Raw genomic sequence first — 15544 nt, forward strand, 5'->3', positions numbered from 1 at the left:
ATAAATACATTTTGATGGGGTTTATATCCTTTTTCAGAGCACTTTCTGGAAATAGTCCAACCTCTTACAGCGCAGCACTTAAGGAGCGAAATATCTTCTTCAAAAAAAAGAAAAACAAAACTGTGTTTAAGCACTTTGTTATCTTGGGGGTATTTCAGAGAATTTTATTAACAGGAATATTTAGACAAAGAGTAAAAATAAATGCAAATGGAAAAGGAGATATATTCATAATTCATTGTTATAAATAATCAAGCTGAAAAGAAAGCTTCAAGAGCTAGAGCCATTTGAGTCAAAATTATTGCATTGTCATGGGAGTTTGACCACTCCATACCCTTCAGGTTTCTAACTGTGACCACTTGCTATGACTTGCTCGAAAATGAGCTCCAGAGTAGGAATTCTTTACAGCAGTAATCCCAAGAGTAGCACTGCACAATGACCAAAAATAATACATTGCAATCTGTTCATAGATTATCCACAAATGAGAAACAAATAAACAAACCCCCCCAACCAAAACAAAACACAGAAAAAATCAAAACCAAACAAGCAAACAAAAGACAAAAGATGGAGATATTGAATGATTTCATTTTATTAACTGATTTCTTGTGTAATTGTTAGAGCTGTTTCCATAATAAGGTTGATTAAATTTTCTGAAACACTTACTGTTTTAAAATAATGCCTTCTGTTCCCCAAAGCCAAAGAAAGATCTGCTCCTATAATGAAGCTTCAAATGAATGACAGTTTAGGGCTGTTTGTTAAGACATGGAAGAGTAACCATTTCTTATCATAATAATTCCCACATGCAAACTAGCAATTATCTTGCTGCAAAGCAGAAAAGTTACATGCTTACCAGGTTTTTTCCAAACTTGTCAAATAGGATGCAGATAAAGACAACACCTCTGGAGTTGTACAGATCTCAAGTGAGCTCATTCTCACAACCAGAAAACCAACTCCCGTGATTTAGAGAGAAAAAAAAATCAGTTTTCTCAGCACTATGTGAGACTTACCATGTTCAAAGCCAATTCTCCCTGACAACAATTCCTTATTGCTAACAGAGGAGACTTGGAACACTTCTGTTAATATGATCCATTCCTTCAAAAAAAAAAAGAGAAGTGAAAGGAGTAAACCCAGGCTGACCAGGCAAGATATCAAGAAATAAAAATGTGATTATAAGACTGGAAGAAAAAGGAAGAAGAGGGAATTGGAAATTGTTATTAACTCTTAAACATAGTATTAGCTTACCTTTACGTGTAGAACTGGTACAGTCAGACCCAGCCTACAGACTACTAGTCTGCCATTACTAGTTTTCTACCTAGTGACCAATTTTGCAACCACATACCAATTTAGAGAGAGCAGTATGAGAGAAACACTAGCTTTGCAGATCATTAGGAAGATGCAAACAGCAAGCAGGTATGATGAGGTGCTAACATGTTGGGGAGAAGGACATAAGAGACAGAGAACCATCAGCACAGCTCCCTAAGACTTTGGTGAAACCTAACTTTAAATACTGTGTACACCTCTAGTGAACCCTAGCTAAAGAAAGATGAATTTCAGTCTGGAGAAGAGAAGGCTTAGAGGTGACCTCATCACTCTCTTCAACTACCTGAAGGGAGGTTATAGCCAGGTGGGGGTTGGTCTCTTCTCCCAGGCAACCAACAATAGGACAATGGGACATGGGCTCAAGCTCTGCCAGGGGAGGTTTAGGTTAGATGTTAGGAAGAAATTCTTTACAGAGAGGGTTATCAGGCATTGGAACGGCCTACCCAGAGAGGTGGTGGATTCACCATCCCTGGAGGTTTTTAAAAAGAGATTGGACGTGGCCCTTAGTGCCATGATATAGTAATTGGAGTTGGATCAGGGGTTGGACTTGATGATCTTGGAGGTCTTTTCCAACCCAATCTATTCTATGATTCTATGATTTTATGATTCTAAATCAGAAAACACACAGTTCAGACCTGTTGGCAGGCAGTACCATCTCTTTTTTGCAGTGTGGTGGACAGTGTTTACTTCTCTGCAGATTTTGTGCATACCAATTGAAGAAAAAGAAAGGGACCATAAGGATGTTTTTTTCAATGAGAGCGGCAAAACACTGTCAGAGATTGTGGAGAGAGGTAGTGACTGAACCATCCCTGGAAACAGTCAAGGTCAGTTTCTGAGCAACCTGATCTACTTGAAGATGTCCCAGTTATGGCAAGAGTGTTGGAGGACATGGCCTTTAAAGGTCATTTACCACCACCACCATCATTTACCACCCATTCTGTGATTCTATGATTTGCTTTTTCTTTATAAATAGCTCTGAAGATAGATCTCAAAGAAAGGGGAAAGAAGGTTAACATTTAGAGAGAAGCTCTTAAAGTTAAAAGCACTACATCAGGGTAAACTGCTGGTGAAGGAATTCTCTAAAGATTTGTAAACACTCCAGGAGTGAAGGTATCAAACCATCCTTCCACGTGGGACAGCAGGAAACCACATTGTGCTTAGACAGGGCTGAATCAAACAGGGAAAGATGAGAGAAGTCCTACGGGCAGAACATTCAAGCGTACGCAAGCAGGCAGCCTCCACCTCACTGCCGGGGAGCGCGGTGAGATGATGGGTAGCATAGCTGCGAGAGCTCTTCCTCTGAGATCCTGGAGACCCACCACGGAGCAGAGAGGCAGCGAGGGGCGTGTCAGTGCCCCAGTCACAGTATTAGTCTCAGTCCCGGGGCCAGTATGGCTTTGGCTGCCCAGAATTCAATCACAACCACGATAAGGACGGGGCTTTCCTCAGACCTTTTCAGACACCTACACAAACTCCCATCTCTGCTTTGCCTTGTTTTCCCTAAGGATAAGGGTGTTCTGTCATAAAAGCCATGTTAGACAGTGTCCAAGACTTGCGGATGCGGGATCTCGGGTATCACATGCCGGAAAACGACTCTGAAGCGGCAGCGTACGAGAAGGCACCGTACGCAACCACCGCCGGCTTCCCCGATAAGGCGGCCCCCCAGGTTCTAGCCGGAGTGGGACTGGAGCCTCATCTCCCATTCGCGTGCCCTGGGGCACGGAAAACTGCTCCGCTCCTCCGACGCGGTGCGGGGGGACCCCGCGACATCCCCCGGGCAAGGGGCTGTGTCGGGGTAGTCCCGGGACGCTCCCCGGGGTTGCAAGCAGGCGGCCTCCCCAAAACCCTTCCTCCCCTGGGCGGCACGGGGGCTCGAGTCCCGGTGGCCCGGGGAGGAGCCCACCGGGGTTGCCACTCGGGTCCCTCCCGGCGGGAGTGCAGCGCAGCCCAGCGATCGCCCGTGGTCGCGCCGCCAACTTTGCTCAGCTCCGGAGCGCTCCGAGGGCTGCGGGGGACGCAGGGGTCCGGGGCAGGGAGCTGGGCCGAGGGGTGCAGGAGGGGAGCCGCTGCGGGGCGTGAAGCGGGGTCGGGAACGCGGGGTGGCGGCGGCGGAGCCGGACAGGGGCGAGCCCGGTGGGCTCGGAGCGTAGATCGGGGCCGTGGAGCTGCTTGTCGGGAGAAGCGGAGGGGCGGCCGGGAAGGGCAGGGCAGGGCAGGACAGGGAAGGGGCAGCGCATCATCCCGCTGCCGGCGGGACAGCCGGGCGGAGCGAGCGCCGAGGGTCGCAGGTGCGGGTGCCGCCGCGGAGCTGAGGGGGGCGGTCCGGGGGCTGAACCTTCCCCGCAGGCCCGGGGCGGGGGCGGGGGCGCGGCGGCGGCCCCATGGGCGGCGGCGGGGGCGGCTCTGCGCGGGGCTTGCCCGCCGCCGCTGATGCCGCTGCCTCCTGCCCGCGAGGCGGCTGATGCGGGTGGCGGGGCCAGGGGAGGTGGCGGCGGCGGTGGCGGGGGGCTCCCGGCCATGTGTCGGCCGGGGGTGCGAGGGGTCCTGGGCCGGGCGTGCCTGCTGCTGCTGCCGCCCTGCGCCTTGGTGCTGGCGGCGATGCCCGGCTCCGCGTCCCACCCGCAGCCCTGCCAGATCCTGCGGCGCATCGGGCACACGGTGCGGGTGGGGGCCACCCACCTGCAGCCCCGCGCCGCCCCCTCCGCCGCCGCTGCCTGGCCCGGGGAGGTGCCGGGCGGGCGCCCCGAGGGGCCACGGGGTCGGCGGGCGGGGGGCCGCCCGGGAGGGGAGCGGCGGCCGCCCCCCTCGCCGCGGGAAGCGCTGCTGCTCGCCGTGTCCAACCTAAACGGTGTGCCCGGGCTGCTGCCCTACAACCTGTCCCTGGAGGTGGTGATGGCGATCGAGGCGGGTCTGGGCGACCTGCCCCTCTTCCCCTTCTCTTCGCCTAGCGCCTCGTGGAGCAACGACCCTGTCTCCTTCCTGCAGAGCCTCTGCCACACCGTGGTGGTGCAAGGGGTCTCGGCCATCCTTGCCTTCCCGCAGAGCCGCGAGGAGTTGCTGGAGCTGGACTTCATCTCGGCGGCGCTGCGCATCCCGGTGGTCAGCATCGTGCTGGGCGAATTCCCCCGGCGGAGCCTGGTAAGGGTGAGGGGGGGACGATAGGGGCAGTGCCGTGCCCCCCCGGTACCCTGCGGTGGAGGATCGGTGTCTGACTGGGGGAGCCGGGCAGGGGTCGCGGTGGGAGGACTCAGACCGAGGTGTGGCCGGGGAGAAGTGCTCGGACCCCCGGCATCGCTCTTGGGTCCGTCCGTCCTCTGGCTCCCCCTCCCGCGTTATCCCTGGCTCTCAGGCCGGGGGTGGCGCGGGAGAGGAATCCTCTGTGTGAAGAGACAGAGCTCGGTGGCACAAGCGAAGTTCTGAGCCCGAAGTCATACGCCGCGTTAAGTTGTAAAGCACAGAGCAGAGAGAGGGTCCAGGCACGCTTTGCAGAGCAAAGGTTGTTAAGAAAAAAAAAAGGCTTAAACCACCTTTCAGGATGTTTGTTACTGCTCTAAATGCAGTGGTCTGTCTGTGTGTGGGCGTTGTAGGTGGTTCGTCAGATGACGCTTCTCAGGGAAGTTGTGCACTGTAACTTGACTTTGCACTGAGCTGCCTAAAGCGTCGGGGTTTTCTGTACTCATAGTTCATATGTCGCTGCTAGATCAGATTTTTGCTGGTTGCCCAGCTAAAGTACTAGAAACTACAGCCTAGTCTGACTGGTTGGTTGGTTGCGTAACTGAAATAGTAGAAACTGAATTCATTGTGTTTGACAGTGTTAGGTACAAGTAGTAGTAGTATCCAAGAGGAACTAAACTTTCTATCATACAGAAATCGCAACTTAGTGTTAAATACTCTAGGAAAAAAAGGTGATAGTTCGGTATTTTGTAACTGTGTCTCTGATGCCAGGAGTCATTTCAGGTAAAGTAGTTGAAAGAAGATGCTCTATTCTGTGTGGCCTGTGCAAGGGAAGTCCTAAATAAAGTGGGAGAAGCTGCCTTTTCAATAGCCAAGAGAAGCAGTTGTTTTATATAAAAAGGGATAGCTTAATATTGCTCTCAAAGTCTAATCAGAAAAAAATATTACCAGCTGAATTTTCTTTGCAAAAGCAAATGCAATTCTCAGCCTGGATCTCTGTTAGATTTCTGTGGGACTTTTTTGCATGTTAGATTGTGACAGAAAAGAGAGCTCCTAGTCTGTAACTGAAGATGTGACTGCTGTGTGCTGGCCTGAATCACAGAATGGTTTCTGTCGGAAGCGACCTCAATGACCATCTTGTTCCAGCCCCTACCATGGACAGGGACACTTTCCACAAGACCAAGTTGTTCAGAGCTCCGTCCTACCTGGACTTGAACACTCCCAGGGTTGGGGCATCCACAGCTTCTTTGGGTAACCTGTATCAGTGTGGCACCAACCCTAATCTAACCTTGCCCTCTGTCAATTTGAAGTCAATGCCCCTTGTCTTGTCACCACATCCCCTTGTAAAAATCCCCTCTCCAGCTCTCTTGTAGCCCCTTTAGCTACTCAGCTAGTTTTCTCCACCTTAGCAAAACCAGTGTAACGCAGGTCTCTCAGAAACTCAGAGTGATCAGTGCTACCAAATGCACTTTCGGTGCCAGTTGTTTCCAAATTTGCTCAGTTACATCTACCAGCTTTACAACTGCACTCGAAGTGGTACTGGATACAGCAGCCAAAGCTTCCTGAAGATCAGATCCTGAATCCAGCATTTCCTTGCTCTGTCTCTTAGAATTATTTTCTCTTCCATCTTAGATATGGATCTAAGTTCGTCCAAAACATCTTCATCCAAGATGTGTTAAACACATGCAGCACAGGTTAGATTCATTGCTGCTTTCCACAGCCTTCAAAACTCCTACTAAATTTTCAAATTGTTCTCAGCAGGGAGCCAAGTGGATCAGTATATCCAAGTCTAGGCTTTGTTCTTAAGCAGACTTTACGAGGCATTTTCTTCAGTGACAGTGAAACCAACGCCTGACATTGAACCTATGCTGAACAGAGTTCGTTTTTTTTCCAGCTGAGCTAAAAAAATTACTTTTCAAAGCTCTGTGGATTTAAAAAAAAATTCAGCTTTACTCGAAGGTCAGCAGGTAATACAAGTCTGTTAGTCTCTCAAGATTGGCCTGGAAAAGCTGACATCTTTCTGAACATTCTTTTTCTTATTTTCTCTTAATAAATACCATTTTAAGGCTAACTCTGGAAGCAGTGCTCTAGCAGCCTTACCTTGCATACTTCCTAGAATTACAGGCTTTCCAACAGCATACTGGACACAGGAGAACCTGGAGATGTTGGCCTCAGCAGCCTCTGCTGTAGGCAGGGATTCTGTGTCACTCACAGTCCCATGTTGGCATGAAATTAACATGCCGTGGACCTCTCATCTTCCCAGCTCTACAGCCCTGGTGCTGCAGATTGGCTGCTTCTGCTGCGTGGTGATTTTAGAGGAGGCAAATGTAAAAGACATCATTGTAGATGAGACAGATTTGGCTGATAGGCCCAGACAGGAAGAGAAGACTGATACCCAACCCTGCTTCTGAATTGGCACCCCTGGGGTCACCATGCCCACTGACTCTTGGACAGAGCGTTCTCCCTCCCACAAAACCACTGCAGCACACCCCAGAGGGCTGCCTGCAGTTAGTTTTCTTCCAGGCAGGGACAGAAGCAGACCCAAAACCTTTTTGCCCTTGAAGAGCATTTCCCATTGTCTTCATTGCAAATGTGCTAACAAACCCAGTGTTCTCATACTGCTTCTCCTCAGCAGTCAAATGTTTCTGGGAGGTGGTTTTAATATAGTAATATCTAGCAAGGTCTCATTTTCCACATTATGCCAGGATAGGAATGTACATATGCAGTGTTTTGTACTTCTGCTGAATGTTAACATTATTCCTTCGTGCAGAAGGCTATAATAGGCAGTTGTTTGTCGTACTTGAGAAGCACGTTGATCTTTGAGCAAATCTTCCTTAGCATGGCAAAAAGCAATACTTAAAATGAAAAGGAAGATAAGGATCCAGAACTAAAACACATTTCAATAATACTGCCCGTTGTCTCTGTGATATTTGATGACAGTAATACTGCAAATATGTAACAACAAGAGGAAATACAGTGTCACAGATGGGCAACTACAGTCATCTAAGATACCTAGAGACTGTGCTTTCAAAAGTTTTGTGGTTGTTTGAGCATCTTTAAAAATTCATTTGTCATTAAAAAAAAAATAAAAAGACAACAACCATCACAAGGTGTGATACTGCACTTGTTCCTCACAAGTAACAGCTTATTCTGGAGATTCAGGATTGTGTATGGCAGAACACACATATGGCTTCAAGGGAGGATACAAAGAGTAAAATGGGACACCTTTTTTTTATATTTATTTGTGTTTTAATTACTAACAGACTAACAGGAAATCCAGACACAGTTGTGACCTGGAAAAAAAGCTGTTTACTTTTCCCGGTTTACTGTCACTCTGGTAAATTTTCACATTCAGTAAGCAAAAGTAACAATTTAGCACTGTCATTCAGCAAACAAAAAAACCACTGGATTTCTTTACTCCTACATGATTGCAAATTTCGTGAAGCTTTGACAGCTCATTATTTTGGAGACAGCAGCTCACAAGCAGTGATGCCGTTCAGGCAAGTTTGTGACCCCTTATGTATCTTTATATGAAGGGAGGCATTTTATTTTTTCATTCCAAGATTGCCAATGTCATTAATAATACTCCCAAGAATGGAACAGAGGAAAAGATCCAGGGAACGTGAACCATAAATAAATACAGTGATATTGCTACATTTCAGAGCCAAGAGACTGGGAAGAACAGCCCATAATATCTATTTTGTGGGTGATAGCATCACAAACAGGGGACATCATGTTTGCAGCAGTGTTCTCTGAACTTAAGGGAATATTTTCAGTGGGTTTCACATAAATCAGCACCTCTGATGTCCGTTAACATGAAAAGGAATCTTTTCACAGCAATGGCACAGAATAAAGTAGTTGCAAATCATCAGTCCATGCCTAGCCAGTCTGTGCTTTATCTGGCTTCCCAAGGAACTGAACTGCAGCGCTGCTGATTACTGCTATGATTTCAGAGGGGGTCAAAAGAATAAATAAATCAGGTCAGAGTTTTAGGTTAGACTATGACTTTCCTAGGGAAGTAGCAAGCTCAGCCTCAAAACAGATGCTGTAAAAAGAAATTTGCCATAAACTTTTAAATTTTGTTTGTTTGTTTTTGAAGTAATTGTTTGTTTTGTTTTTAACAGCTTTCTAGTTTATGTGTATCAAACAACACATGGTGGGGAATTACAGATATTTCCGAAATAGACAAGAATACCACTGTGAGTACAGTGCCCTCAGAAGTCACACTAATCTGCAAGACACTGGCTATGTAGTGCACCAGTGAGGGCAGGCAGAAATTACACCAAGGGGATGGAGATGTGGAAAAAAGGCTTCTGTCCAACTAAATGCCCAAAGACATTTCTTTCTTTCCTCCTTCAAGCCAGAATTGCAGTTAGATGGGAAAAAAAGTTTTAATAATTTCATTTTCCAGCAAAAAATGCAACACATGCTTGGCTGCAGGCTTCAGTAATACAAATGATCATTGTTGATCTGTTTTAATCCATTTAATGGAAGCTTGTACTAGTTACTGTGTAGATTAGGAATACGTGTTCCATCTTTCCCTATGATTACCAACCCTCCCCACCTCGCACTGAGTAAACAGTGAGGCACATACCTTTCATACACTTCGAGAGGGTTTATGAGTGGTGCCTTGAGAGGAAACAAGGATAGAAATTGAGAGGATGTGCAAACAAATGTCCAGTTGCTTCTCTTTCAGCCAGAGGTCTCAGTGCAATTTTGCTCATGGTGAGCTTTTGAAACTTGGATAATTTAGGCCACTGATCTGCTATAAAGTCAGAGCCCTTTTACATTTCCAACTCATGTAAAAAAAGCTTGGTGCAACTAACAGTTTTGCTCCATAGCTAGGTATCCTGTAGAGCCGTTAATTTATTTTGAACACAAAATTTTGAACACTGCTGCATTTTGCTGGCAGCCTTGTGGTCCTAGCATCACACCAGAGGTCTCCTCATCCTAAGTCCTCTTTGAAAAAGCATTTGCACAGCATTTACTAACTGATTCAGCCTCCTACCTCTCACAGGCTTTTCCCCAACACTGTATATTGTCCTCGAGTTGTTACTTTGAAAATGGTTTTACTTATGCTCTTGTGTTGTGTTGACTGTTGTCAGCTGTGAGAGCATAGTGGTTTTTAGGGTTCGCTTGTGTTGTCAGCTGAAGCCAAACTCTTTGTTGCCTTTAAGTTCATAAACGATGTGTGTTGAAGGGAAACGACTCCTTGTTTATATTCTTATCTGTTGTCAGAAAGCCCTCGAGCCTTGTGGAAGTGATTTGGCATAGCATTTGTGAGTTGTATTGGTACCTTATGTATTTTGTATATTTTCGCTTTGTTTAATGCTCAGGGTCTGTTCCTTCTGCGTGTTGTTCTCTTGATGATACCACAGGTTACCCTTATACCATAAACTGTCAGAGTCATCATAAATGCTGCTTAAAACACCACTAAAAATACCCAGTCCTGTAGACCAGAGCATGGCATCTTACATACCAAGGGGGAACTTCTTTAAGGATAGTTCCACTGTCAACATGCTTTGCATGCTCAGAAGCGTAGGACAATGAAAGATAAAAAAGGAACTAGTCTCTTTATTGAAGTTAAAATGTTTAAGGAGAATTCAGTTAATCACAGCTGCAAAAGATTTATTTTCAAAATGCAGTAAGTGGTGAGAATATTTTTACTTTGGTTCTCTCCTCTGGATACTTAATTTTGAAGTCCTGTTGAGACAGAAACGGCCAGAACTCCACTGGGATACCACTCTTTCAGATCTGACCAGAAACAAGATTTTCTCGTTCCCCATCCCATGCAGAAAAAGCTGAGTTAACATCAAATTTAATACCATATGTGGTATTTTCTTCTGTGTTTTTTTTCTTTTTTCCGGTTCTGGGTGCTCACAAAGCAATGTTTTCCTCACTGCTGTGCTGGAGGAGGTCTTTCATAACACACTGCACAAACTCCTGTCAATAATTAATAATTAAAATATGACATAATTGATTATTTCTTTACTGAACAACAGGCACTATCAGAAGAAACATCAAAGACTACTTAGCATAATCCACTAAGTAAAAATTAAAATTTGGCCTAAAGTAGGCAAATTTAAAGACAACTTTCTATCAGACACTATACAAATACATGAGTTACTGTACAGAACAGATGATTAGCAAACAAAAGAAAGTTGGGGTATTCAATGTAATTTCCCACAAGAATTTGTCCATGAAAGGCATTTTTGTCTTTCCACAAAAATGGAAGCAGAGCTATGGAAACAAGAAAACAACAAAGAATCTTCTAATGTGTTATGTTATTCATTACAGTGTTCATGATTAAATTCAAAGACTACTTACAAATGTTCTCATTTAGGGTTTATTTAATGAGTTATTCACTATCTAAGCCCATGAAATATTGAAAACACACAGTTTTAGAACTTTAGGCTATGTTGGATCTAGTTACAGTTTATCCCATGTTCTATTGTTTTCCTCTGTGGATTCCCACATAATTTTTAAATGTGAAAGAAAAGCAGGCACAACTTGACTAGAATTTACATGTTATTGTAACCAGCATAAAACTGGAAAAAAAAAGCAGTTTCTTTTAAAAATCTAGATTTACCTTCCAAGAAAGAATCAGACTGTAAATCTATGTTTCTGTAGATCCTACTGAAGGGCTTTTAAAGAGGGGAAAGGTTGTCTTCTCAGCTTGATTGAACCAGAGAGAGTGCACCAAATTTCACTGCAATACAAATAACTGTGCATTTCAGTGTTTGTTCTGAACAGCTGAAAGAATCCAGAGAAAAGAGAAGGAAGAAAACAAGAAGAGGAAGCAAGAAAACTAGAAATATAAAAGTCAGTGACACAGGGAGACAGAAGGAAAAAATAAGCTGAAATGAGAAGAGAAAGAAGAGATGCCCCTCCCTGTCTCTTTAGTGTTTGCAATTCCAGATGCATAAAAGCAAGAGAACTGTATTTTTTAGGAAAGGACCGTACATAGAGCTGGGATCACCAAGCACAGGGTGAAACTACTTGCCCAAATCAGGGTTGAATTGACAGGGCTGTCTTCATCCCTGGCTAAGGATGGTTACTTCCAGTGAGTAATACTTGCCCAAAGAAGTATTTTGCCCCTCAAAAGTGCACCATCTTTGTTGCAGACTTCTCAGGAAACTGCTGAAGCCAATATCTAGGAAGCAGTAAAGGGAACAGGGATGAGGCCAAAGGTAGGTAGCAGTTTATTGCTGCTGGAGGGACTTCTTGGGAAGGGTGTGAGGCCTTGGTATCGGTGGGTGTGATTTGTGGAAGCCTTTTTTCAAACTTGGTGCTGAGATTATGGGAAGAGAGATGCACCAGGGCATTTCTGGACATGGCCCCTCCTGATGCTTATAGACCCAGGGTCAAACATCTTCTGGTTAGGATTTCAGAGTGCCAGGAGTCGGACCAAGGTCGCTGGGATACACACAGTGTCATTCCAATAGGTACCCAGAAGGGATTTCCTAATGAATGGGGGCAGGCTCAGGCACAGCGGCTTTAGGACTTGAGCTTTGGACATCAGCAACTGCTCTTTACTTCTGGTCTGGCCCTGAGGATCTCCTCATTTTCCCCAAAACTCTGTCAATCAGCCAAATTTGTTCTCACCACCGTGGGGAGAGGATGTGCAGGTGGTGGAAGTAGCAGCAGAACTGGGAGAAAGATTTAAGCTTGAGTAGGCAGCTCTGATAGATGATTCATTTATTAAGGGAGTCACACTCAAGCAGAGCTGTTTGTGCAAGGGACTCCTCATCAGTGTGACTCAGAAGTTCACAATCTGGCCCCAAGTGCTTCATAGCTGTCACAGCAAGCTAATAATATTGCTCCTGGCAACTATGGACAGTTCCATTAAGAACTGAGAAGGCATACCACAGCAATTGTTATGTGTCACTTTTGTGGGGCATTACAACCAAACATTTGTGTGCAGCTGGCCTTGGGACTTAGATTTGGCTGTAGACAGGGTTTCAAAGCAGGCTTGATGGTCACTACTCAGTCCTGAACTCTCTGTAGTTCTGTACAGCCCTTGACGAGCATCTTGCATCCCTGGAGCACAAAACACCCTGTTGGTACAAGCAGGAGTGTGTGCCACCCCCACACCAGGCAACCATCTCTGTCCCTGCTATCTGTCAGAGGGCTGGGATATGGTGCTGAACCTCTTGGATATGCCCTGCTGCAGGAAGGGTGAGCTGGAAGAGCCCTCAGAAGCTGACAGGAAGGTTTCCAGATGGCACCAGTTTGAGAAGGTCTGGTGTGCAGTGTGCTAGCTAATTAACTTCTATCCAAAATGTTTCACTCGCTGGAGTTTGTGTGGCATCAGGGTACAGATGGAGGGGTGGAGGAGTGAAGGTGAGCACAGGTGCACCCTCAGCTGACACGGAAGCACAGTAAACAGGGAAATTACTGTGATCATTTGATTCTAATTATTGTATAGGAAAAATCAAATGTTAGGGGATTCAGAAGCAGGCATCATTTTTCCCTTTTCTTTTTACGGTATTTTTATTACTTTTTTGTTACCAGCTTTCATCTGTTTCCAAAGCCTGTTTTAAAATGTAGAAGTATTTGAAAGGCATTATAAAAATCTATGAATATGCTGCAGAGGCATATTTTAAACTCTTAGTATTTCCCTAAAGGCATGATATTCCACTTCCAGCTTTTTTTAAGACTGTGAAGGAAATTATTGCCCATGCTGTTCATAAGACATTTTACAAGGCTTTCTAACTTAAGACAGAGTTAAAAGATAGATCTTCAAGCATCAACTGAGATTTTAAAAATGAAGTTTTGCATTTGTAGCAAGGAAAGAACTATTAGACATAGCAAATAATAAGCAGAAAGTGCAGCTGATTTATGCATTAGGCTCTCTCAATGATGCTATTGATAAAGCAGTTGCGTTATACTCATCTTGATAGCGTACTCACTCAAACTGTCTTAAAAAGATCTTTTTTCTTTTTTTGCAAATCAGATGAAAAGTCAGTATTATTGAGTTCACAGTTTGTTAATTTTCCAGTGCTATTTTAGGTGAAAGCAAAATTATTTATCACTTTCTCAGCCTGTAAGGCTCACTCATATGTATAACAGCTTTCTGTAGGACAGCAGTTGTTTTTAAGAATATTCTGTACTCGAGCATGAAAAATGGGTAAAACAGATCTAACCTTTACTTGGAACTGATACCTGCCCTCTTTGGAGAGTGGAGTGAACGGTTTTAGCTGTGATTTACATTTTCTTACTATACTAATAGTATGAAGGGCATTGCCCTACATTGGAAGGGCAACAAGGTGAAGGGGCTATGTGCCTCAGTTTCCTCTGTTTAAATTATATGTGATAGGTGATAAACTATAAAACTCTGAGGGGACAAATACATACCCAATAATACCCTTGAGGCAAACATAGGTGAATAGTTTAAGCAGAAAGCATTGCTCTTTTTTGTTTAAGCACTGAGACATGAAAAGTTCAGGTGTCACTGCATCTTCCATCCCTGGAAGTGTTGAAGGCCAGGTTGGAAGGAGCTCTGAGCAACCTAGTGTGGTGGAAGGTGTCTCTACCTGTGGCAGGAAGGTTGAAATGAGATGGTCTTTGAGGTGCCTTCCAATCCAAACCATTCTATGATTTTATGATGCATAGAATTGTTTGCTGCAGAGCTAATGCCAGGAAAATGGCAAAACATGGCATCCGTGTTTGTTCCTTAGAGATTCAGGGAGAAAAAAAAAATCTATTAATCACCTCTTTAAAAGTTACTATCAAAATATATCAGTATAGAAATAGGCTGGATAGGCTGTTATGGTTGACAATACTCCTGTGGCCTCTGATTAGGAATCTTGCATCAGCAAACAACACAGGGAAGCCAAAATGATGATTATTCAGTCCGCCCTATGATCATCTTTTTATACATATGAATTATTTACATAGTACAGAATGATTACAAGCTTGCTAATTGAAACCTGGTTTTTAACTTCAGTTATACCCTAAGATTTCTTCAGAGCATGTAATCCTTCTAACTACTTTTCTTTCATGTTCCTTACGTCATATTTTGTTTAACGTTATCTTTCATTGTATAAATGGAAAATCCCTCAGTGTGGAATATTTGTGGGAAAGGATTCCTTCACACTGAGAGTTTCTTTTAAGAAAGAGAGATGGGTGATTGGTCTGTTTTGAATATTGATGCCCAGAATCCCCAGGAATCCTCAAATTTTTTTCAGATACACTACTTACCTACTCTTCTACTTTCAGTGTGGCATTCCCATTTCATCCTTTCTTGATCTTGCACATTTGTGTTTGTTCTGAGGTCTCGTTTTCCACTGTAGTGTAATACAAATTCTGAACTTACAGAGTCTAAACTGCAGAAAAAGACTGCAAGGCGCTATTGTGATACAAATGATCAGCAACATAAATTGCTCATCACTCACTGTTCATTACATTCTCTGAAGAGCACCAAAAATAAGACACTTATTTATAAATAGCTCAGCCTGCTAGATTCCAGTGAAACTCAGTTTCATATCTTCCCACCATTTTGACAGTGCATATAAATATGTAACATGTAGTTATGTGGAAGTTGGCTGTGCCATAATGTCCTCCATGGGTGTTCACAACCCTTGCAGGTTTACAGGGGAAGAATAAGGGGCAAATTTAGACCTGCAGTGGGATGCAGCAAACCACATGATTAGCAGCAGAAAGATACTTTGTTTGATAGAAAATGGGGGCTTGTTGCCCAGATCATACTGCCCTTGTATTCCTCCTCAGAAGTGTACTTTAAGAGGAAAATGAAGTGAGAATTCACAGTGAATAATACATCTGATAATCACAGACTTTTTTTCTGCCTGGAAACCACCTGAAACTTCTTGAACAAGCATGAACAACATAAGCATTATGAATGACAGCATCCCAGAGCCTTCCAAAACATCGCTGAGAGTGCTTCCTTTTACTTCACTGACTTTGAATACATACCAGTTCAAGATACAGTTTTGATTTTTTGGCTAAGCCACATGATTTTTTTGGTTTTTTTCAGTCCAATCAATGCAGGAATTGCAGATGGACGTGGAATCTGGAACTTGCAAAGACTGCA

The 15544-nt window shown here is 44.5% G+C and overlaps 1 protein-coding gene across 4 annotated transcripts in view; it reads left to right on the forward strand.

Annotated features, from left to right (window-relative positions):
• Positions 1-3688: 3688 nt before the first annotated feature.
• GRIN3A (glutamate ionotropic receptor NMDA type subunit 3A) overlaps positions 3689-15544 on the forward strand; it is a 66893-nt gene continuing 55037 nt past the window's right edge. For 3 of the 4 annotated variants that reach the window (XR_003530978.1, XR_003530979.1, XR_003530980.1), the window contains exon 1: positions 3689-4455. Coding sequence is in view for 1 of the 4 variants with exons in the window: in XM_027663810.1 (XP_027519611.1) it covers positions 3748-4455 (708 nt within the window). In the remaining 3 variants the exon portion in view is untranslated. The remainder of the gene's footprint in view (positions 4456-15544) is intronic. The other variant, XM_027663810.1, reaches the window with a different exon arrangement.

The sequence above is a fragment of the Corapipo altera genome, unplaced genomic scaffold (assembly GCF_003945725.1).
Source record: "Corapipo altera isolate COAL_440 unplaced genomic scaffold, ASM394572v1 61153, whole genome shotgun sequence".
In the NCBI taxonomy this organism is placed as follows: domain Eukaryota; kingdom Metazoa; phylum Chordata; class Aves; order Passeriformes; family Pipridae; genus Corapipo; species Corapipo altera.